We start from the raw sequence: 26,038 nt of genomic DNA, 5'->3' as shown, positions 1-26,038 counted from the left end.
ATCTCACAGTCCCACCACCCACTCCCATTTGCATCTGTCACCACATTCCACAACTTTTACAAACAAGCAAACCTTTCTAGGACTCGACACCTCATGTCTAATGGGAATGCCAAAATGAATATGAAAATAAACCTCTCCTAAGGTCCTCTAATTACACGTCCAAACATAGAAAAAGTTAAACATAAACCTATATGCAATACTCAACATGCGTCGGCAAAGGCTCTATCTGATTAATTGAATAAAATTTAGAACATTGGAGCATACTTATTACTTACAGTGATTATAATGGGGTTTTGATTCCTTGTTGCTTGTAGAACACTCCTTTTTTCCTCTTTTCTTCATGTTTTGTGGATTGTCTTCCTCTCCTAGAACTAGAAAAGGCTTCGTGCTCTGGGTTTTTCATCTATACCTGGTAATCCACACAGTTTCATCTATACATCATTAAAACTCTTCATTTTATAATTGTCTAACAATTTTGTTAGAAACATATTCGAGCATAAGTGTAAACTATAATACTTCGTATATATGAAAAACAGAAAAATATTGATCAGATCAAGATCAAATATCTAACACTCAAGGATAGACGCAAAATTTTAGGTTAGAAAGAAAACAAATTACCAATAGAAAATATAAAAAAATAACATTTAAATTACATGATAATTTAAAACTTTTAGTAATATAATTGTCTCCGCGAATCCCCCTCTCTATCCCTGCTAACACTAATTTTCGAGTCTAGATAACACGGTCATATTCCAGCAAGAATAATCAAATAATAAACTCACGAGTAAGTGACATCTTAAGCTAATTAACCTATCCTTGTTAAAAAAATTTCAAGCTCTAGATTTGTTCATGTCCATTTCACTAGCAAATGAAAATCAAAGGTTGTTCTCTAAGAAACAAGAAAAAGGAAGAACACATCATTGAATACCTTCAAATGGATTCCGTCTTTTTCTTGAATTCTCTGGATTTTCTTCTTCACCAATAACACTTGAACTTAATGTAGAACCTATTTTCTGAGAGTTATCTTGCTTGAACTGCTCGAAAACAACTTTATTAATAGCATCATCTTTCTCTGCTTCATCTTCTTTCCTTCTTCCATTCTGCTTATCAATGGATTTCCCTTCATTTGGGGACAATAACGATGAAAAGGGTCTTGATTTCTCCTACCAAAATTTGGGCATTATAATAAGTTTGAACTAATTACTCCATAGATGTTCCAAGTCTTGGTCATCAAGAAATTCGATATAATCAAGAAAATTTAAAAAAAAATCCATTTTCTGGGAAACCCAAATTAAGAAAATAAAAGGGGAAAAATACCTGAACAGTTTTGGGAACACCAGAACGTGTGGGTAGCTTTTGGTTTAGAAAATCTGATAATGACGCAAGCTTGTGCGAAGCTTTGTGACCCAGATCTTTTTTTGCTTCCTTAGAACTAATTTTATATACAATTTTTACCCCAAAACGAAAAATGGGGTAAATTAATCTCAAACTTAAAAAATATATATTAGAGAGAGATAGGACTGGTTTTGAGTTGTGCTTACGGATGGGAAGAACGTGAGAGAAATGATGAAGCAATAGAGTACTGTCCAAAACCCCGTGTTGGAGTTTGCTTTGATTTCATTTTTTCTTCGCTTCTTCTTCTTCTTCCTTCTTTTCCCATGTTTAATTGCTAGAATTTTTGAATTTGATCTCTCATAGTTGTGGTCGGTAAATTATCTGATTTTCTTTTTCTGGGTTTTAGCGCCCAAAATTTTAAACTTTTTCATTCCCGGTAAAAAAAAAATTTGTAGAGTAATGCTAAAAAAAAATTGGATTATAATTTTCAGCTAATTTACGGCGTGATCGGTTTAACAATTATCTGGTTTTAATTTAAAATATTATTTAATTCTAATTTAAAATTTATATAGTCGATAAAAAGGGAAATTGTGTTATAAAATTGTTTAATTTAAGGTTAAGAAACGATAGAAAATGAGTGCAACTGAAAATGTAATAAAAAGTATAACAATTTTATTGCAACTTAAAATGTTAATTTTTTCTATCATTTTTTGTTCAACCAAAAATATTAGGAAAAATTAATATTTCGGTTCATCCTTTATATGGTATTGTGTATAGGTTGAGTGTTTGAGCTCCGTGACCCAAGCCTCATCCTTCTTGTTGTATTTTGAATGGAATTGTGAGGTGGATATGCATGAGATAGATGGTTGTAGATATGCATGAGATAGATGGCTAGATAACATTGATGACATTGGTGATATTGCTTCTTTGACATACTCATTGGCATGCTAATGTTATGAATGCATGTAGTATAATATAGATATTGTGCGGTGGGAAACTTGCGAGCTTAGCATTCAGAATGTGTTTATATTCGCAAATTACATGTTATGAGGAGTGTGATGTGACAACAAATCATCAGATTAGTCTCAATGGAGTACCATAGTAGTAACATCCTCAATATCGGGTTAGTGACTAAATTGTAAAACTTTAGAATTTGGTGACTAAAGTATAATAATTAAATAGTTTAAGGACTTATATGGGAAAGGTTGTATAGGATCAAATTGTAAAGAATGAGGAATAGAAGGGCACAAAGGTCATTTGATAGCAAGATAATTATTGGGTTAGGGTGTTAAATTAACCCACGTGGAAGTGAAGGAACCAAAAACAAGTTTCCAGAGTTCTCATCTTCTTCATCTTTCTTTATACGTGAGAACCAAGCCAAATGTGAGATTTCTTGTTATTTAATTTCTTGTTGAATTTAAGGTTGGTTTATGATCATTAGATGACACTTAAGCTTAAGGAAAGTTTAATTTGTCTTAAAATGACAAGATGAAGGGTGTAGGAAGGATTAAAGATGAGGGGTTCTTAAATGGAATTTTGGTAGAGAAGTAGTAATTATATTTCAAGATCAAATTTAACTTTTCATCAACCCAATTAAGAGATATGAAGTGTTAGAATTGAATTTAGAACAAGTAGAAAATTTGGTAGGAATCTTGAATTTCATATGGAGGATGAGAATTTGAGGATAAAGATGTATTAAGTTATTAGAAATTTGTATATATATGTATACCTGAGTTAAGTGGGTGAAAGGGGTTCAAACATAAAGTGTTTGAGTTGGAATAAAGTAATTTTCGTGCTTAAAATGTGATTTTGGGCAAGGGGGTATCGATACCCATTCAACAGGTATCGATACCTCAATAGTAAAATTAAAGAAGAAATTCAAGGGGTACCGATACCTTGAAGAACAATATCGATACCCTCTTTGAACGACAATTTATCGAATATAATTTAGGTACTGATACCTTAAGGGAGGTATCGATACCTGGGTGATATCAAATGTAAATTCGGGGTATCGGTACCCTCAGCTAGGGTAGTACCGATACTCTATAGCAGGTATCGATACCTCTTCAAATGGAAATTGAAAATATATTTTTCCTTTAGTATAAGAAATTAAAGATTAGAGTATAACAGTTAGAATACTGATTTATATATCAATGTATGATTATGTAGATATTGAACGTAGCCCTATTCCGGAACAATCGAAGAATTAGTGTAACATCCTCAATACCGGGTTAGTGATCAAATTGTAAAGTTTCAAAATTTGGTGACTAGAGTAGAACCATGGATTAGTTCAATGATTTATTTGGAAATAAATTATTAAAGTTGTTGGTAATTATTAAATGAAGTAAAGGGTAAAATGGTCAATTGACAAGGAAAGATATTTTCTCCCCTTTATTAGGAGATTAACACGTGGGGGAGAGGAAGATAAAAACTCTCTTCTTCTTCACTTGCTTTCTTCTTCTCCAACGTGCCCAAGCTAGGCAAAGGTGAGTTTCTTTATTTGTTGATTATTAGCTGAAATTTAAGGTTGAGTTTTGATTATTAGGTGATAATTAAGCATAAAAAGAGCTTAAATTATCTTGAAATAATAAGATGAAGAGAATAGAGGGGATTAAAGAAAAGAGAGGAATAAGTGAAATCTTGAAAGAGGGTTTTTTAATGAGGTTTTAGAGTGAATTTGACTTGTCATCAATCTAATTAACATGTATGAAGTAACATGTTAAAATTTGGGTATGATTCTTGAATTTTTTAAGGAGAATAGGATATGGAGGTTAAAGAAGTGATTATTGAGTATAAATGAGGGCAAATATGTATATGTAAGTAAAGAATATGAAAGGGGATGAAATATGAAGCATTTGAGTTGAATTAAATGGATTTTCGGGCTTAAAATGCAAATTATGTGCAAGGTGTATCGATGCACATTCAATGTGCATCGATGCACTCTTTAAAAAAGAAACATCGAATGCAAATGGTGCATCGATGCATAAGGAGTGCATCGATGCATCCCTTTAAAATGAAAACATCGAAGGTAATTTGTGTATCGATGCATGGGTAGTGCATCGATGCACATGTTAAAGAATGCATCGATGCACTGTAGCATGCATCAATGCACTTCAAGGGGAAATTGAAATAGACATTTCTTCTGGTCTAAGAAATGATAGATTAGATTATAACAATGGGATACTGATATGTATCAATGTAAAATTATGTAGATATCGAACACGAACAAGTTTCGGGTTGTGTATCAAGTTAAGATTCAATCGAAAGAGAAGAAATCATAAAGTGGATTGAAACTTAGTGAGGCCAAGGTGAGTGCACATTATTTAGTATATGATGTTAAATGGAAAATAAGACTTATGATAAGTCTATTTCCAATAGTAAAATGCATGAATTAATAGAGGTATGTGTTTGTTATGATTTATATGTGTGCATGAGTATATGTGTTATTGATATGATTATATGATCATAGGATGTAAACTATGTGATAAGTGACTATATGGAATTATATGAGAACAAGAGACGACAATGATTTACATGTCATATGAAAACCAGAGAAGTGTTATAAGCAAAGTGACATATATGTGATAAATGAATTATATGAAAAGTGAGATAAACAAAGTATGGTCGATATAGGGTAATATAAGAATAGCTCATATGTTATATGATAAATATGGAACCATATAGGAACATTAATTGGGTACTTGATAATAAGTCATAAGGTTATATGCATAGGTAATATAAGTTATAAGATGAGAATATATATGACATCAAATAAGTTATGAGATAAGTTATATGACATTGATATATAGGGATGGCAACTCAACCCGAATCCGACGGGTTCCGACCCGACCCGACCCGATCGGGTCGGATTTTTTTAAAAAAATTTCGGGTTCGGGTCGGGTCGGGTTTAGGGTGAAAAAAATCCGACCCGACCCGAAAAATATATATAATTTTATCCTATATATTTAGGGATAATTACAATAATGTCCCTCCATATATAATTTTTTTCAATTAAGTCACTGTTTTCATTGAATAATTTTTTTTATTATTATTTCGGGTCGGGTCGGGTCGGGTTTTAAGTCATATATTCGGGTCGGGTCGGGTCGGGTGAAACCTTAATTTCGTCGGGTCGGGTCACGGGTGAAAAACCCTTTCTTCTCGGGTCGGTCGGGTGGCCCAAAAACCCGACCCGACCCATTGCCATCCCTATTGATATATAGGCTAAATGAAAGTATACACATGAATACATATATAAGTTTATATGTTATTTTATATGCTATGGGATATACCCATGAACATATGTGATGTGATATATGTTATGAGAAATGACCCATGTGACTAAGTGTGAATTGATATAAGTATGTGATATGAAGTTATGGGTATATGTGTTATATGTTATTATATGTGACATGATATATATAAGTTTATGTGATATAAAAGTGTATATGTGAAATAACATGATAGGTGATAAAACCGTGAGCCTATATGATTATGTGTTATATGTTACATGTTATGACATGCAAGTTACATGAACAAATGAGAAATGATATAAGTCATATGAAACGATCTACGTGAATACATGCACTTGTGATACATGTGATATGATATGAGATATATGGTTACACATACATGTGGTATGTGACAGAAGAGAAATAACAAGTGATATGAAATGTTATAAATGATAATGCTCATGTTATATGATATGAGAGCTAGGGGTATAGTTGGCATGCCAAGAGTCGAGGGTTTACCTATGTCTTTCGAGACATATGGACAGTTTACCGAGGATCTTTATGACCTCTGGATAGTTACCGAGGATCTTTATGACCTCTGGATAGTTACCGAGGATCTTTGTGACCTCTGGATAGGTCATTCAGGACATTTATACAAGCTGTGGTGACAGCATAGTGGTGCACAACCTCAATAGACTCACGTATCTACAGTTCTCACATGTGTACCATGGGCTAATAAAGAGATAATATTAATAAACTGGATATGATGATATGTTTGTTTCCTTATAAAATGTTATGTGTGATATATGATGGTACAAATGGTAATTATAAGATTATATGATAAAAGGAATCAATGATAGTGATAAGAATGAAGATGATGATATAGTTGCTTGTGTGTTTGATTTACGATAGTATATATGTTTTGCATAACATGATATATATATATATATATATATATTATATGGTATACGTGAGTACATGTTAAGGTATATGTGAATGAGTATAATTGATTGACATGATGATATAATAATAAGTCTATCAGATATATAATATGGACATAAAAGATCATAGGAACATGAGATAAGAGATATGAATGATAATGACATATATGTATGTATGTGTTTGTTACATATAACAGTATATGAGTTGTAAGAAATGATTACTAGTAAATGTTTAAATTATATGTTTATTGCCTCACTAAGTCATAGACTTAGCGTGTGATTGTTTCACACGTAGGTTACAGAAGTGAGAAGAGTAAAGAGAAATATGGAGCAAGACATGTCAGTTCTCCTTACCGAAGGTCAGATCAGAAGAAATATGAATAATATGTATGTTAACAACTAAAGTTTTAGTTGGCATGTATTCAAAATAATGTATTGTATAAGCTCTGAATAGTTTTGTAAATGTTTTGAATAAGTTATGTGTTATAAAAGTTTTAAATTATTCACTAATTTTGTACAAGCAAAAGTTTTGAAAAGTCAATGTGATACCTCGGACTCGGATCCGGGTCGGATATGGGTTGGGGGTGTTACAATTAGAACGGTTGAGAGATAGAGAAAGTGCTAGAATCAAGCAAGGCTAAGGTGAGTGCATACCCTAGATAGAGTTGTATGGAGACAAGACTTGCGATAAGTCTATCTCTTATAGTTGAATTTATGATTTTATATTCATGTACATGTACATGCATATATATATATATATATATATATTATGGTTATAATGATTTCATGCATAATTCATCCATGCCTTAATATGATATTATATAAATAAATTTCGTTATAAGAGAAATAATCTAGGTATGTGAAATAATGAAAGTGATCATATGTGTGTATATGAAGTGAATTATGTGCTTATATGAGAAGTGATAAAAGAGATATGAAAATGAGAAATGTATTCATAATTAAGCCCATGTTATATGATATGAGAGCTGTAGGTATAATTGGCATGCCAAGAGTCGAGGGATTATCAATGGTCCTTCGGGACATAGTGGTCGTTCGGGACAAATATTTAGTGCCCCTAGTGGGAATTTATTCGAGCTATGGTGACAACATTCGTGCATAACCTCAGTGTACTCATGTGCCTTCTGTTCTCAATAATATACATGGGCATCTAAAGATAAATTGAATGAAAATTATTATAAGAAGTTAAAGTTCAATTATGCAAATCATAATTATATATATGTCATAGTTTATTAAATACATGCACATTGCAACATTATTATGGATTGATAGTATTGCATGTTCATGAATCTATTGTTATATGTTCATTTTATGCCTCATTAAGTCTGTGACTTAGCGTGTAAGTGATTTACACGTAGGTACCAAGAAACCAGAAGATCAGAATTAGGAGTGGCAAGGACAACATCACTACTAGAAGATCAGATCAGAAGTAATTAGCAAAGTATGTGTTTTGTTGTATTTAATATGTTGGCATGTAAACAATTTGTTAATTACGAATGCTCTGATCGATTTTGTATTGTTCTGGTCAAACTTTTGTAAGTTAACAACTTTTATTTTAATGAAAGTTCAAAATTTCCATTGATTTTCTTTAAGAGTCACAGTTTGAAAAGTCAATGTGACACCTCGGACTCGTATCCGGGTCGGGTACGAGTTGGGCTATTACAATAGTACATTGATGACAACTTAGTGGGCATGTAGAGGTTATGATTTAAAAATGGATAAATTTGTAATATTTCATTTATTTATTGAGTTTTTAAATTGAGGGTCTTGTTTTGTAAATTATAATGTTTTATACTTGATGTTAATATTAAAATGGATATGGTTTTAAAAGAAAAAATGATTAGTCATTTCGGTGATTTCGTGTGACACTCGAATTTATGGGATTGGAGTGTTACACATAACCTCTACATGCCCACTAAGTAGTCATCATTGTACTTAGGTACTCCTCAAAGACTTCTCTGATGATATTGTTATCCTATCACGCTCTATGTAACCTATAACCTATGAATAAAAACATATTCCGAACGTTGAGCTAATAAGCTCAGTTCCACATAATAACTCTATTATGTTATATGCATCCATAACATAAGTATGCTAACACATAATATTACAACAACACAAGAATGAGGTTCATGTCTTATGTGCATCAAACACTCATCTATAACACACAATAGACATCATATGTAGTCTGAGGTCACCATAGCATCACAAAACTCACACCCACTAATTAATACAAATGATCTCCTAGTCTCAACATAACTTGCGAGTATATATCATGGATAACATAAATGCATCAAGTATACAACAACATGTAAGCATCATGGTTAGTCCATGGTCAAATAATATCATGTAACTCACACCTCTCTAGCCTACAGAAAGGTACTCTAGATAAGATCTAAGTCGCACAATATCAACATCTTACATCCAAATGGCACTCACTACCAAGTACCTAGGGTAGGGGTGAGTATTCGATCGAGTTGAGTCGAGTTAAAAAATTTCGTGTTAACAAGTCATATTTTGTAACTCAAACTTAACTTGAAATTTTTTCAAGTTGAGTCGAGTTATTCGAGTTTCTATACAAATTTTATTATAATTATTTATATTATTATTGTAAGGATTAATTCTAATTTTTAAATTTTCTCTAATCATATAAGAGATATATATTTCTTCGTATTCTTTAAACAATATAATATTATTTAATATATCAAATATAATCTAAAATTATAAATATATTTACAATATTATATTTTAAAATAAGATATTTTGAGGGTAAAGTATTGTTGAGAATATAAAAGATTCAAGGAATTTATAGGAAGAAAGAATTTGCAAACAATTGCAATCAAAAGATTAAATTGAGTAAAATGCAAAGTTAAGGGGCTAAATAAGAAAGGGGGTATATTTTTTTTTTGTAAAAAATAAGAATTGAAGTTACATAGGTATTCTAGTGGTATAGGAGAATGTGATTCAAATTTGGTTAAAAATGGACTTAAAATGAATGATGAATTGAAGAAATGAAATCATGAAAAATTGAGGGACTAAATTTAAAAATAAAAAATTGTTATCAAAAAGAGAAATTGAAAGAACATATGTATTCTACGATGGTTTAGGATCACACGGTTCAAATTTGGTAAAGAATGGACTTAAGATGAATTAGATATTGAAGGAGTAAGGAAATCATGGCGTAAGTCGCAAAACTGTAAAATAGTCAACTAAAATTTCCATTATTCGAGTAACACAAAATTTACAAATTCCAACTCGACTCGAACTCGAAAACTGAATTAATAATTCGAGTTGACTTGTATAAATCGAAATTTAAAAAATTTGATTTTTCGAGTCGATTTTTGCTCACCCCTAACCTAGGGTGAGATTTAGGTCACACGGTATCAGAAACATACACCAACTAGTCTACTCCTTTAGAGTATTATGGATGTGTCTGGGTCACACAATATCAAAACGACATACGAATAGCATTTTAAATGCCTTAACACGACTCTTAGGATATCTATATAACCCTTCTAATACATCTACCATACATAATAGATGGTCGTCATAAACAAGTAACTCAGATGTTCTCGCCATTTCCCGAGTGTCAAACAAAGACATAAGTCTTATGGATTTTTACCTCATAAGATTCTTATGATTATCGTGCATAACACATTATCATCATAATAATGTTATCGAGTATTCATTATCAAGCTCTCACTATAGAGCTAAACGTCTCATCGTATATCATTAATATTCTCATTATTAGTCATTCATATTATTATTCGATGTTCATTAATATTCTCGTTATTAATCGATTATAGAAATTCTAGACTCATCACTCAAGTCTTGTTTCACTATTCAATTACATTGCTACTCAAGCTCTCACGCAAGAGTTACACGCTTGACTATACTTTAATAACCATCGCATACTACCGGGTTCTTATCATTAACTATTACTCTCAAGTTAAATGCTCGATCTCAATTGTTATTATACTTCTCGCTCTCGAGTCTATTTGACATTTCAAAGTTCACTAATCAATCCTCACAAATAATATTAATACTTCTGCACAGGTACCGATGCTAGCCTATACAATATTGATACTTCCCCTTGAGTATCGATAACTAAAATAACCTCAAAGTTCATTAAACAACCTTTAGTAATGATAACAAGCCTTTAGTATAGATACCTAATCTTTAGTATAGATATCAGTTTATCGAGTATGGATACCAAGTCCCCGATATAGATATCAGTTCATCCGGTATGAGTACCAATTCATCTACTATATATACCAAACCTCCAGTATATATACCAAGTATTCAGTATTTATGTCCCCGACTCATTTATACAATTAAACTTTTAATTTTATCAATTACAACAATGAGCTTTAATTTTACATTCAATTATATCACTCTATCGTTAAATCAGTAATAGAACGATGAAATGACTCACAATTAATGACATGTCACACCAAAACAATTTAAATACGTCATAATAAACATTTTATCAAACAAACTTGTATAATAAGTTAAAATTCAATAAAATCACGATAAAATAATTATAATTTACACAATTACACTATGGTATCCTAACACACGTTAATTCTCAAATTAACTGATTTAATATGTTAATCCAATCCATTTTTTGTTTTATTTCCGTTGTTGGAAAAAATTACTCATTACTTTTCGAGTCAGTTTTGATGGTTAAATGGAATTATTTAATTAAAATAAAATTAAAAGTTAAAAATTTGATTCTTATGTTTATATAAATATTAAATTGGTTAGTAATTAATAAAAAATATGCAATAAGAATCAAATGTTAAAAGTAATTAACAGCATGATATACTCATATACCCAAAAAATAATACAAACACAATATCAATACATGATCTTAAAAACATATAAAAGCAACAAACACGATTCAAACGACTTTATTGGTTAAGAAATTGTTGTTATTCCTTGAGGTTTCGAATTCAAATACCATTATTATTATTCCTTAAAGTTTCGGATTCAAACACTATATATGCAAGAGCATGAGCGTACAATGCCATGATTAAAAATCTTTAAAAATATACAATCTTATATTCACCTTAAATTAATTAAATTTCATAGGAAGCATACTTCCAGTGTAAGCCTGCAACTATCGCAAAGAATAACATAAAACGGCTGTAATTTTTTACCTTTGTATTTTCTGTTAATGATCTATTTTCGCTCCTAAAATTTTTATAAATTCGTCCCTCCTAAAATTTTATAAGTTCGCTTCCGCTGCGTCCGTCCCTGCATGTGATTCACTTTAAGGACCATCATAATCATTCTAGACCACACGTCATGGAAAAATAACTAAAACATGACGCAACATCAATGTCACAAGATTTATATATTACAGATTATTATCGTATCAAAATTTATAAATATAAAATACCTTCAATAGGACTCATAATACAAAATATATGAACACAACATAAATATACTATTTGCCTAGTCTCATTCTTTCATTAAAAGATTAATACTGAATTTTTGCCTACCAAGTATTAGTGGGATACTATATAATCAATCTAAAGTAAAAGAATCCATGCTCTAGCCGACCGGCTTATTTGCATCTACTGACAAGCTATCTAGTAGATAAATTGAAGGTTTCAGTTTCTCAAACAAACCCCAAACAAAAATCTCAAACTCTGAATCACCTCTATAACCATAGTATACCCTAGGTTCTCTAACATAGGCATACTATATTTTTTCCCCAAGTTTTTCCATGTGTTCAGCCATACCCAAGTTAGAATATGTGCCGGATATGGTAATTTAGGAAAAGTGAAGAGTTCGGATAACACGAATATACCACATTAGCAAATATTCCCACTAAATATGTTGTATATGTCTCAAACAATAATGTTTATCACACATAGTATGGAATTCTTTTCTATCTACTATCTTTAGGCCTAATATCGATTCCTTCGATAATGAGTCCCTTTTTAGGGGTATAATTATCAACCTCTCTTAAACTACAAGCAGCTTTCCCATCATCTCCATGTTCATTGAAGAACTCACCCAACTTAACCTCCATCCACCCATCCTCTCTCTCACGAGAAAATTGAGGAATATTTGTTGAAGGGTCTAGGAATATACGAAAAGTTCGCCCAGCATCACTTTCTCCTAACTCGACATGCAGGTCTACAGGTTTTTTCTCAAATCCATATCTTGATGATGCAAATTTATAAACAAGGTAAGCTACATAAGTTGTGTTAGGAGACAAATTTTTAGTCTCTATTGTTCCCTTCACATCTAGCCACCAAACTTCTTTGAGCACAGCCACTTCCGAGAACCTATAAACGAGTCAACATGCATTATTTATCGTGAAATAAAATTGTGATCTCATGACAGTGTAACATAGCAAGATAACTATTAGCTTTTGAATCAAATAGGAAGAGAACACAAAACTAGACAAACCTAGACTCAGGCAGATGTTTCCATCTCCAGTACCTTGGCGAGTTTGCCCAAGCAATTGAAAGACGTCGAGCCCCCAACATATAACATTTCTTTCCAGTTGCTTTGTCGAGGCCAAAACTCTGTATCAAGTCATTCAACATACTAATGTTATAGATACATCAAGCAAGGAAAGGATTAAAACTGGGTAGAATATGTAATTCAACTGGTTTGGGTTCATAACTCAAGAACTTAGCTTCCTTTACATATCTCAGTAAAATCCAATTAGAATCATCGAAAAATGTTATATTGAGAAAACCTATATTGTTCACCTTATTTTATCCACTCAAATTTCTCTGCTGAACTAGTGTGGCTTTGCTACTTATTCCATAACACCATTACTCCCTGCATGTATTTCCTAAATGAGGATTCCACAACATTGGCCTCTCATTCATGGATGATCAAGTCACTCGAGAATCAAATCAAGGCAGCATATGCAATTGGTTAATTCTAAAAGTACACTCCCAACAAATTCTCAAGAACTTACAACTAATTCCATAACAAATTATCGACATTACAGATTTTGTATAAAACTAGAAACACAACAAACAAATGCATATAGTCCAGGCGAACTGTGGCGGAGGTTGTCACCTCAGACTTTTCATTCTTTTCTTTTAGTATAAAGGAGGCCGGAAATTGGGGTTAAGGGAAAGGATTGTAGATGTTTCACATTCAAATCCAGGTATATTGGATACCACTTCTTAAGTGTGAGCTATGCTAAAAAAACTCGATGTGCATTGATCTAACTATCTAAGTAAACTCGATGTCTAATATTTCCTATGTTATTAGTCTTAGCAGGCTTATCCTTTCTCACAGTTCTCTTTCCTGACTGACCAGAATTCCACTCATCCAAACATTTATATAGACTGCCCGTCATTTTTCCTACAATTTGCAAAACCAAATCATTTGACTAAATTTAATCTTCAAACTTTCCAAGAAAATTCCCAGTTTGAAACTGATCAAACATAAAGCAGACCAGACAACTTGGGTTCCAACAAAGAACAACACTAAAGCTAAATTCTCCATAGTTGAAAAAGTCAATTTCTAAAATAAATAAACACCCAATAAATAGATTAATACTGATTTATACACTGGGCTACTCTAATTTCATCTAAAGAAAACTACCCAAATTTGAAAGGAAAAAAACCCATTTCATCAGAAAAATTGAAAACAAAAAGTAAGATAAAAGTTTTACCATGGTACCGTTGTCAATAACAATGGGGTTGTTGCAAAGATGGAAATAAAGCTGAGTCTTGGACATGGAAGAAGTCAACTGCATGGAAGATGAAGAGGATGAGACGATATCATAACAATCATGGGGAAGAAATTTGCCCCAAATGGTATCTGAATCAGCGGCTGATCTGAAGACTGGAGAGACAAGCTTTGATCTGCAAACATCTGTTGGGGATGTTAAGGAAAGTATGTAAGAAATACACTCTTCTGGTAATATGTTGGTAATATCTGATTTCATCGTTCTTGTTTACGCCTTCCTGCTTCTCACTTTCATTTCCCAATTTGCTACCAATTTTCGACTTCTTAGATTTTACCGTCTGTTTTTATTTTGTATAAAATACTTAAACAGTCTCCTGATTATGTAACGTTTTTTATAAATAAATTAGGATACTACACCTTTTTTTTTATATCTCAACTATCACTTATATTTCGTTTTAGTCATTAATTATTTTTTAAAATCATATAATATTACGTTTTAATTTCATTTTAGTCACTCACAATTAAGGATTGACAATTGTCGAGTTGAGTAGGGTTTTTGACCAACCCGATCGAGCCTAAATAATATACACCCTTCACTCGAAACTCGACCCGAGTTTAGGGTGACTTCACCCGACTCAAAATTTGGTTCGCCTTTTGATATAAAACTTGAATCCGACACAATCTGGCTCGACACTAATATATTTATAAAAATTCTTAATTTTATTCGGTAAAATAGAAATTTAATTTAAAAAATAATATAGAGAGGGTATTATTATAAAATGGCTGTCCCTTGTTCCCATATGTAATGGGGTAAGGGGGAGGTAAGATAGTAGGCTGCCCCCAACACTAGGTTGAGAGCAGCTTCCGTAGGAGACATCCAAATTATGAAATGCCCTCCATGGGACTCGATCCCACGACCTCAAGGTTAAGAACTTTGTGCTCTACCAACTGAGCTGGATGGGGCATAAAGAGGGTATTATTATAATTATCCCTAAATATATAAGGTATAATTACATCATTTTTTGGGTCAGGTATTTTTTACCCTAAATCCAAACCCAACCGACACGAACTTATCCTCTAAAAAATCTGATTTGACTCAAACTCAAACCTGATATTTTAAAAAAAATGATCCAATAAGATCGGGTCAAGTCGAAACTCGTCGGATTCGAGTATCATGTTCATCCCCACTTACCGTTAAAATTAATAAAACTATTGACACAACATTTTTTTAATGATGACGTGATATTGTCTTATGATAACATATCAATACATCGTCAATTTTTTAACGGTGAGTGACCAAATTAAAATCAAAACTAAACGTTAGATATAATTTAAAAATATTTTTAAATTGGGTGGACACAAATAAAATTTTAGAGTCAACGCCATCAGTAAAATAAGTAATTAATTGAAAAAAATTCAGATTTCAAGGTGATTACGTACTCACCCTCAACCTTCAATAAATCCGCCACTGTCAATTATGATCATGTATGTACTTACTGGTTATTATCATGTCTACTAGCATACTTACGTTTATGAGATACAAATTACTTTTTTGTATGACATTATTTTACTAACAACTTTTAGTAAAAGAAAAATAGTGGTGACATCGCATTATTAACTTGTAGTATAATTTAGTTATATTAGTACTGAAGAATTAGTTTGAATAAATGAGTAAAAAAGTATTAATAGGAATTACATATATAGATATAACGTGTGTGAAAGAAACTAATTAGGTAATTTGTTTAAAATAGTTGGAATTATTACAATAAAAGTATGTGCTTATTATTCATAGATGAAGGGTTGTTTTGGTTTTTTACTGCGAGAATAAATCTAAATTAAAATCTAGATGCCATATTGGTAAGGAGCTTTCGAATCCAATTTTCATATAAAATTTTGTACTATTGAGGTCTCAGTTTGACCACTCCATGATTATAGGTCATTTTGACAAGCCTAATATAAATGTAAACGTTTTACGTATAAGTGTTAATTTAAATAGTACTATTTGGGTCAACAATCTTTAGATTAAGCGGTTAAAAACTTAGAAGTTTTCGGTTAATATTTTTTTAAAGGAAAAAACGTGTTGTAAATGTATGCAGAGTTATTAGAAATCAAAAAATGAAAAAATAATATAAAAATAGATGAAAAATAAAGAATACTAACGATTATTAATGCCGTTGAGGACTAACAAAACTAAAGAAAAAGGATAAGCGGCTCTCGAAAAAAAAAACTACCACAAAAACCCTAAAAGAACTGCACAAAATCATAAAGATCAAAATTTTTGTGACTTTTAATTAATTTGTTAACTATTTTATCAGTTAATATGAATATTTTTGATTTTGTTGGCCAAAGAATCGAGGCGATTTTTTTCTGGGAAATGTAATTATTGAAAAATTAATTTGAGAGCTAGACAATTGTTCTAATGTATTTGGGACTCGTGGTGGTAAAATGATAAATTCCAAAAATACGATAAATAATTAAAACTCAAAACGTAAATATGATGGATTTCATATATTTTTTGTTTAATTTACATGACGAGTTTTACTTTTTTTATTATATTTTATAGAACTCATCGTTAAAATACGTTAAGTTTAATGTATTTTTATATATATTATAACAATTGATTTAGTTCTTAAACTAATTTTTTACGTCTATAATTTTCCACACAAAATGTTTCCAAATTTTATTGAATATTTTCCAACTATAATGCATCACATCCGTGTATTTTCTTTAAAAGATTTCCATTATTTTTCAATTGCATCAAAGCCGTCAGATTTACAATCCAACGGTCAACTGGATGGCATAGGGCAACCTGCACAACGCAGATGCGAAGAATAAACAAGTAAAATTCTGGAAAACCATGTGAATGTGTGATTATCTATTATAGTGTCCAAATTCAGATACTTCGCGTTGCGGCTTCAGTTCCCCCAGTACTAGACTCTTCTTCTAAGTTTCACTTCTACGCTCTCTTCTCTTCTCCACCATCCATAAAAAATGCAGTACAAAAACCTGGGCAGATCAGGTTTGAAGGTGAGTCAACTATCTTACGGAGCATGGGTCACTTTCGGTAACCAACTCGATGTCAAAGAAGCCAAGTCACTTCTCCAGTGCTGTAAAGAAAACGGGGTCAACTTTTTCGATAACGCCGAGGTTTATGTCAATGGCCGAGCCGAGGAGATCATGGGTCAGGCTATTAGGGAACTTGGGTGGAAACGATCGGATGTCGTGGTTTTCACCAAGATCTTCTGGGGTGGTCCAGGGCCTAATGACAAGGGTTTGTCTAGGAAACATATTGTGGAAGGAACTAAGGCCTCGTTGAAGAGGCTTGATATGGATTATGTTGATGTGATCTATTGTCATAGATTGGCTCATTTCAAGATCCGTTTTTTTAAATTTGATTTTCGGGGTTTGATATTGATATTGGTATTTTCGTTTCTGTTCTTGATTTTATGTTTTTCATTTGATTAGTTCATTTTATACAATTTTTCTTGCTTTTGGATATTTGATTTGATGCTGTTGATGTTTTGATTTGAAGTTACATAAAAAATATTATTTATAGAAGATTTTTGGATTATGTATTATAGACTAAGAGGATTTAATCTTATTGATTTATTTTTGTAAATATTCTTGAAGATGTTTGACATTTAGTGTTTCTGGGTCTTAATTTGGCTTCCTTTTTTTTATAAGAAAAAACGTGACTTGTTTGTTGAGGAACTCTAATGTGTATGTGTTGACGGGTAAAGTGATCAACAACCGCGAAGGGTGGTATAAGGTTGAACAAGGGTGGCTCCGGTAGTAATTCCGGCAGCTTTAGAGATGATGATGGTTTATGGTGGAGGATGATGCTTGCCCTCTGCTCGTCATGGAATGTGTATTTATAATGCCTTAGATGTGTGTCGGTTGATCACTTTACCGGTCAACAGTATGGTTTTTTGGGATATAGACTTATTTACTTAGTTCAATGTTTCATATGTGGGATAGTGTATACTCTCTACAATGTGTAGCTGTCTAAGCTCTTTGCTGAGTCTTTGCAGATGGAATTCGGGTTTACTTCTGTATGGTTTCTCTGATTAGTTGTTGGAGTGTAAGTTGGCCGACTTTTCTACTATCTGAGAAACTTAACATGGAGTTCATTGTTTTGATGTTTGATTACAGGCCAGACGCCTATACTCCAATTGAGGAGACAGTGAGGGCAATGAATTATGTGATCGATAAGGGCTGGGCATTTTATTGGGGGACAAGTGAATGGTCTGCACAACAGATTACGGAAGCATGGGGAGTAGCTGAGAGGTTGGACTTGGTAGGCCCAATCGTGGAGCAGCCGGAGTATAATTTATTGACTAGGCACAAGGTGAGTGGTCGGTTGGAACTCTGAATACCCAATATCCACTATTTCTACCTTTTAATTGTTTGTGAACTTTGTTTCGGCAATCATACATGTAATAGAATTCTCAGTATTATTTGGTTTGTGCCATAAAAACTTTCACTTGCCCGAATTTTCTGTTTTTAAGGGGGAATTTTTCTTTCATGTTTCCTTCGGGACTAACAGGTTTTTCACACCCTTCTCTGTATGTCTGAAGGTTGAATCCGAGTACCTTCCTCTGTACACCAACTATGGCCTAGGTCTTACCACATGGAGTCCTCTTGCATCTGGAGTGCTTACTGGAAAATACAGAAAAGGAACAGTACCTCCTGACAGTCGGTTTGCGTTAGAAAATTTCAAAGTAAGAATTCACTAAATATTTGATTTCTTACTCTTGATTTTGCATTTTTATTGATCTTTTTGCCTCAATCTTGAGTGTTGAACATAACCATCTGTAGTCATTTAGGTTCCTTTGTCCTTATTTGTAGAAATTATTTTTAAAAGATTGATTTTAGGCTATGATTCAGTATGTCTTTTGGTTCTTAGGAATCTAACATCTTGTCGATGCATCCATGGTTGTAATAAATATCATTTCTGGTGTTGGCATCCAAAAACGGAACAGAAAGATCAACACTCAACTGTATAGTGCTAGTTGCATGTGCCGATATTATTCTCCAAGCAGACTTAACTTTCCATTTTTAGTCCTAAAATTTGTCAGTTACAATCTTTAGAGATGACTGAAACTTACCCAGCTTAACTTAGCTGCAAGCATTTTTGTATTATATTTGATAATGTAGCTTTTGTTCTTCTTTATGCACTACTAGTTTTAACCTCCTTCCCTGTCGGTCACGAGTAAGCGACTAAACTATGTGTTTTCTTGTGTAGAATCTTGCTAACCGATCACTAGTTGATTATGTATTGAAGAAAGTCAATGGACTGAAGCCAATTTGCTGATGAACTTGGTGTGCCTTTAGCCCAACTAGCAATTGCATGGTGTGCTGCAAATCCTAATGTATCATCGGTTATTACTGGTTCTACAAAGGAATCTCAGGTTAGTATTTTATGTATCTTTTATCATTTTATTTCATATTTTGTTGGACCGCTATGGATCCGATGAATTTACTTCCCTGTGAGATTCTTCATGGAAGCAGTTGAAATGTTGAATACTCATTTTTTTAGTAGTATGATATTATAAAATTTGGCTGTTTGTACATGTGCATTTACTTGAAATGTCTATATATGTTTGATATAGGAACACACTAGATGATGACGTTGAAAATACTGGTAATGTAATGAAAGAGTTACAGATTAATCTGGGATTATATAGATGTTTGCATACTTGACAATAGGTGACACGATTGCAACCTATGCTGCCCAGCACTTCATTTTAATTTAAGTATCCTTGTCCTACACTCATGTTTAACACATTTTCGGTATTAGTGTGGGGCTATGATCCTCAGAGGACCCTCCAAATACATGGAAAAACATGGAAAAAAGTTGAACATTGCAGTGTTGGGCACATAGCTGGACTTGAAAATAACTCCATTGTTGTAGTAACAAGATTGCAATTTACCTTTCATCCGGGGCGGTGACATATTCATTAAGGTCTGTAGATCTTTTGCCTTTATGCCCAGCTTTTCAGAATACATGGATAACAACCTCATTTTGGTGTCTTTTTTGCCACCAGGCTAAGACATTTTCGGAAGAACGCATGTATGAACTTTTAAATTGACGGAAATATTATTTTCTATAGTTTCTATAAGTTCCAATTTAATGTTTCATCATTGTCTTCTTTCTTGTCTTTTCTTCTTGTCACATGTTTGTGATTCTTGCTTCATTTAATTAATGGATTGATTGTATATGATAGGCTAGTTACAGTTGGCTAAGCTATTTTAGAATAATTATTAGAGAAATAATTCAGTTAGCTACTCGGCTATAGAATTAGGAGTGTTGCCATACGGTGCAACATGGGTTTCAATTACTGCTACTGCTAAATATTCTTCTATACAAGCTGAACTATATGTTTTTTTTTTTCATCCAGGTTCAAGAGAACATGAAAGCACTTGATGTGATCCCGTTACTAACTCCTGCTGTCATGGAGAAGATCGAGGCCGTTGTTCAAAGCAAGCCAAAGCATCTGGATTCATACAGGTAGATGCCGGATGCCTGCTGCTTCGTTAGCACTTCATTGCTGTAGCAGTCTTTTAGAGCTTATAGTTATGCCCGACGTGTCGTACTTGTTTTGGTGAGATGGTGTACTTTTAAGATTGGAACTTTGGTTGTGTTCCTTATTACAATGGTCCAGAGGGAGATGAAATGAATCTGGAAGTGGTTTGTGAGTGCTGATGAATTGTGAATGCTTTACAATTGAACTCTGTTTTATTTTATTTTATAATATCCGTTTTGATTTGAATGATCGTGGATCATTTAGCAACCATGATGATTACTCTCCAGGACGGACAGAAAGGGTGCGGGCGGGGGCCTTACAAATTTCAAATTAATATATATTTTACATATTTTATTTATATTTTTAATTGATAATATATTTTTGTCTCCATAGAATTTTATAAGTACGTCCACCTAGCATGAGATCCTTCGTCCTCGATTACTCTAACCCACTCAAATTCTTTTATGATCGGGTTGGAGTAGGCATGGACAGATGCAAAATTTTATGTCAGAAGAGTAAACTTGTAAAATTTGAAAACTCCTCATAAAATTTCAGGAGGCGAAAATAAATTTAATACAAAAGTATAAAAATATTTAAAATATATAGTAATTATGTATGTGTTAATTTTTAGGGGCGATAATATAAGGGATCAAAATCGATCTTTTTTGAATTGGTGATCAAAATGAAACGGATCGAAAATATAAGAGATTACCCATGTAGTTTACCCTGTAATATGATAATATATAGATTGAACTGTGATTGTGATTGAAATTAAATTTATTTATTTTATAGAAAAATAAAATAGTAAATATCTAATGATCCAATAATCAAAATGAAAGTTAAGTGACGTGTGCGATAACATTTCACGATACAGAACCTTATTATTCATCCTATTATCTCAATTGGTCCGAAATAAAATAAGAAATTCTCTTCAAAATTTAAGAATTTCAATGATATGTTGTCTTCTATTTCTTTAGTTATTATCCTATCCAAAAAATCACGAATAAAGCCTTAATTCTTCTGTTTGAGCTGGAAGAGAATGCAAAAATATTTCTTGAATATCCAAAGTTGTAATTTAGTTTCTTATAATTCAATGAGCATTTTTTAATTCATAAAAAAATTAAGATAATATAATCTTTACATAAAGGTAACCTCATCCAACTATCAAGTATTAAGATATGTTTAAGTCGTGATTGATTCCCATGAGAGATTCTCAACATGTCAAAAGATTCTGTTTTTTTTAAATCTTCAAATTTTCAAACTCAAATACATGCAAAATTCTTGGGTTATTCCTTAAAGTAAATACTTTCATACATACTTCATTCGATTGATCTACACCATATTGTATTCTCATAAGATGATACATTGAGCATAAAGATAATTGTAATCATATACATATAAAATAACAATAATACAACGTCAATCCTTAAACTTTATCTCTAAAATATTTATTCTTCGGTAGTCGAAGCCTAAAGATCTATGAACTAACCCTTCTTTGGAAAATCAAACAGACAAACAATCTTTCATTTTTTTTTGTCTCTTGAAAGTTTTTCTATTCAAGTACAAAAGTAAAAACATCTTAAAAATTCAGTGACCACTAATATAATTTACCCATTGGAAAATCTTAAACCATCTTTTTCTATTAAGAGTTGACCATCCAGCTCAGTTGGTAGAGCACAAGGTTCTTAACCTTGAGGTCGTGGGATCGAGTCTCATGGAGGGCATTTCATAATTTGGAAGTCTTCTACGGAAGCTGCTCTCAATCTAGTGTTGGGGGCATCCTACTATCTTACCTCCCTTTTACCCCATTACATATGGGAACAAGGGACAACCATTTTTAAACATACATGCATGGTTTATATGACTTGTATTGTTGGATTTTTTTACCATTTATAACAAATACAGATACATACGCCACAATAATGTTCTAATTTAATTTTTTAAATTATTTCCTTAATAAATAAATAATGTTAACAACAATCATATATGAATATAATTTGCTGGCTTTGACATGTGAGCGTCAATAAAAAAATTTAGGGTAAACTATACATTTAGTAACCAAACTATTACTTTTGTTCCACTTTGATACTCAAACTTTACTCTTTTCATAATCATACCTTGATACCCGTTTTAATAATTTAACAGAATAACTGACGTGCCAATTTTTTTCAATAATGACATGACATTATCTTATGGTTAGACATCAACACGAAACCTAAACTAAACATTATGTATAATTTTGAAAATATAATAAAGTTTAGGTACCAAAATGGAATAAAGATAATAGTTTAGGTACTAAATGTGTAGTTTACTCAAAAATTTAAGGTACGGTTCATACCATAAATGAAAACTTGCTTCCATATAAAGTATAACTAAATCAATAAAAAAAAATAATAATATAATATGATAAAACTAATATGAAATGAATTTATGAATATTTCTTTTATTGGAATTTATTGTTATAGACTTATCAAATTAAGAATTTGGATATAGTATAGATGGCATACTTATCAAGATTGAAATATTAGGGGTGGTAAGGTGTATAACTTTAAAACAAAGAGTCCTAAAAAAGAAATTAAACCATAAATATTAAGTGATTAAGGGTTTAATTTCACTAATTTTAAAATTTAAAAGTGTCACCCCCAATTTAGGGGCTAAATTTTAATAATTTTAAGTATCGAATTAAAGTCGTAACAAAGGAGAAATTGAGGATCAAATTGTAAATTTTTAAAAGTTTACGGCGTGATTTTGGAACTTGTGGGATATTCAGGGACTTGAACCCATATTATCCTATTTTTAATGGGCAGTGAAAAAATAAACCCCTCGATCGTCTTCTTCAGTTTGAAACATAAACCTAAAATTCTAGAAATCTTTTTTTTACACCTTCGTCGCCCCATCGCCGATCTGATTCATCTAACCACCGTGTCATGCACCGTTGACACCTCAGCATCGTCATGACCTCGAGATCAAAACCAGTCTAGCTGTTCATCGTTTCTCTCTTCAAGTTGTCGTGGAGGTTCGTTTGAAGGCTCGTAGGAGATGCATGCTACCGAAAATTTGTTTTTGAGTTTCGTTGTCGATAAGCCGACGGTGTTCGACATTGCCACCCCCAATAGGAGCGCCATTGACAGGTGAACAAAACCCAGTCGGGTTTTCGTCCCTCGTCATTGCCTCCGCCAGAAACCGCCTGGGTAAGCTTCGGGTCACTTTCGTTTAATTTCTCTCTATAGTTTAACTGGTTTTGGGTTGATTTTTGTGTTGTTTTCGGCAAGTGTTTGAACAGGAAGTAAACGGGTGATCACCCTGACCTCTGTTACTGCATCACGTGCCTCCACCGCGTGTGGGGCTTCCTTCCCAGCTGAGAATTATGGAAAGATGAGTCAACTCGGTCGAGTTGACCGAGTCAACTCGTGAGTCAACACGTTAAATCTACTCGGACAGAGTCAACCTGAACCGTTGAATTTAACACAACCCGTTGACTTTGACCAGACCCGTTGACTTTGGACAGAGTTGACTGTTGACCTGTCAGACCGTTGACTTTGACCGGTATGATAATTGACCGTTGACTTTGACCCAAAAAGTCAAAATTTTCCAAAAAGTCATATTCTATGTTTTTCGACGTCCTGAGTCTGAATCCGAAGTCTATTTTTCCAAATTCGCACCCGGTAAGTCGTTTTTCAGTGATTTATCTTCAGATTCAAATTAGTTTTTCGATTAAGTTCATTTTCTGACGTAAATTCGGTTGCTATGTATCTGATGAATTATTGGATGTTGAATTCAAGTTCTAGAGTGATCGAATGGATTTTAAAGGGTCGATCGATATGGCAAAAAAACTGAGGTAATACTCTACTACCTTTTGTATGCTTTTCGGAACACATTCAAAAAATGGTAAATGCATGAATGGAAACGATTAGTCCATTAGGTGTATATAACTATCATTGAACTCAGACATAAATTGAAATAAAGACAGAACACTGTATAAGACTCTGACGGTTCGAAAAAGAAATTGGTATACCGATAAAAAATAAATCTCATTTTAATGATTTAATCAGTAAATCAATCAATCAATCTTAGAACTCATAAATTCTGATTAATCTCGTTAAAGGTTAAATGTTGGGAATAATTGGATAAGAAATTACCAAAAATAGCACTATGGGGGTAAAATTACAAAAATACCCTTATGGGGTAAAATTACGAAAACATCATTGAGTTGTAAAAATGGTATGTATTGATCCTGATAGTGGAATTACCCTGAGAATATGTATTATGACCCGAAAAACTTTATGACGCACCTGTTAATTCCTATTTTATCTAGAAAATATGTTTTAATCAATTTTAAACCTCATAGAAAGCACAAGGCCTATAAACTTTGATTCCGGATTAAACACTTGAAGCCTAAGTTATCATAAGTAATGCCATTGACAAAATTGAATGAAATGATGATAATACCCTTAAAGTGTTTAAAGGATAATGGATGACTATGATAATAGAGATGACCTAAGGACTTACATTATGATCCACTTAAATCTTGGAATCACCGATTAAATTCCTGATTTATTTGGAATTCCCCTGAAGTGTAATTTGTTTCGAAGCACATCCAAGCTATGGAATAACTAAATACCCTTAGCTCTGAAATGAACAAATCAACCTCGAATACCAAAATGACTATATTATATGACCAAGTTGAACTAAGTGGAAGTATTGTATGTATCCGAATTGTGGAAATGATCGAATTACTTTGGAAACTCCGAAGTGACCGAGATAGACTTGATTACTAAATGACCTAAGTACCCTCAATGACCTAGGATTTAGTGAGTGACTTGGATAATTCTGGAAACGCTGATGAACTCTCATGATGTATCGTCCCTTTGGATTATAAACCATGAATCAAGTACGTCGACATTTCTTGATATCATTGCAATACAAAAGTAAAATAAATACCAGTGGAAATTCCTGTTCGCCTCCCTAAGATCCATTCAGCGAAGATTCTAAAGATGGCCAGTTCGACAAAAGTTGTCAGTATTAAAGTGCAAAGACCCTTGAAGTGCAATGATTTGACCGGTTGTCAGGTATCACAGTGCTCAGAGTTGTTCAGTTCGAGTCAACTCGATATCCTGATAAATCGAAATGAATCTTAAATACCATGAATCATCGTTATTTCCCTTATTGGATTAAATTATTAATAATTTTCCAAGAACCAAATGTCTAAAATGCCTCGATTTGCCTGAATAATGGGAACACTCATGTTATGTCTAAATCCTTAATAATTATGATGTAAAGATTCTAAATGTCTTCTTGATACTCAAATGCCTAT

General features: G+C 32.6%; 2 protein-coding genes and 1 pseudogene across 2 annotated transcripts; 1 reads left to right on the top strand and 2 right to left on the bottom strand.

Annotated features, from left to right (window-relative positions):
• Positions 1-297: 297 nt before the first annotated feature.
• Positions 298-1,674, bottom strand: LOC120201015. The gene is made up of 4 exons (XM_039201714.1): positions 1,542-1,674; positions 1,318-1,432; positions 929-1,163; positions 298-409 (listed from the first exon to the last, which is right to left on the bottom strand). Exons 1-4 carry the CDS (start codon positions 1,658-1,660, stop codon positions 372-374), a joined length of 507 nt encoding a protein of 168 aa, XP_039057645.1. The 5' UTR covers positions 1,661-1,674; the 3' UTR covers positions 298-371.
• A 10,679-nt stretch (positions 1,675-12,353) lies between these two features.
• Positions 12,354-14,527, bottom strand: LOC120201041 (F-box protein PP2-B11-like). Its single transcript, XM_039201734.1, has 3 exons — positions 14,181-14,527; positions 12,950-13,068; positions 12,354-12,825 (listed from the first exon to the last, which is right to left on the bottom strand). Exons 1-3 carry the CDS (start codon positions 14,454-14,456, stop codon positions 12,423-12,425), a joined length of 798 nt encoding a protein of 265 aa, XP_039057665.1. The 5' UTR covers positions 14,457-14,527; the 3' UTR covers positions 12,354-12,422.
• Positions 14,528-17,069: 2,542 nt separating this feature from the next.
• LOC120201040 lies at positions 17,070-20,812 on the top strand (annotated as a pseudogene).
• The last annotated feature ends 5,226 nt before the right edge of the window (positions 20,813-26,038 follow it).

Source organism: Hibiscus syriacus, unplaced genomic scaffold, assembly GCF_006381635.1.
Source record: "Hibiscus syriacus cultivar Baekdansim isolate YM2019G1 unplaced genomic scaffold, ASM638163v2 tig00006753_pilon, whole genome shotgun sequence".
Taxonomy (NCBI): domain Eukaryota; kingdom Viridiplantae; phylum Streptophyta; class Magnoliopsida; order Malvales; family Malvaceae; genus Hibiscus; species Hibiscus syriacus.
Note: the sequence above shows the minus strand (reverse complement) of the source record. Positions and strands in the feature narration are given on the sequence as shown.

Coding starts and splice junctions, on each gene's coding strand:
- LOC120201015 (XM_039201714.1), bottom strand. CDS start 1,660: ATGGGAAAAGAAGGAAGAAGAAGAAGAAGCGAAGAAAAAATGAAATCA. Junction 1,433..1,541: donor CTCTCACGTTCTTCCCATCC/GTAAGCACAACT, acceptor ATATAAAATTAG/TTCTAAGGAAGCAAAAAAAG. Junction 410..928: donor AAGACGGAATCCATTTGAAG/GTATTCAATGAT, acceptor GTGGATTACCAG/GTATAGATGAAAAACCCAGA.
- LOC120201041 (XM_039201734.1), bottom strand. CDS start 14,456: ATGAAATCAGATATTACCAACATATTACCAGAAGAGTGTATTTCTTAC. Junction 13,069..14,180: donor TTATTGACAACGGTACCATG/GTAAAACTTTTA, acceptor GACTTGATACAG/AGTTTTGGCCTCGACAAAGC. Junction 12,826..12,949: donor AAACATCTGCCTGAGTCTAG/GTTTGTCTAGTT, acceptor ACTCGTTTATAG/GTTCTCGGAAGTGGCTGTGC.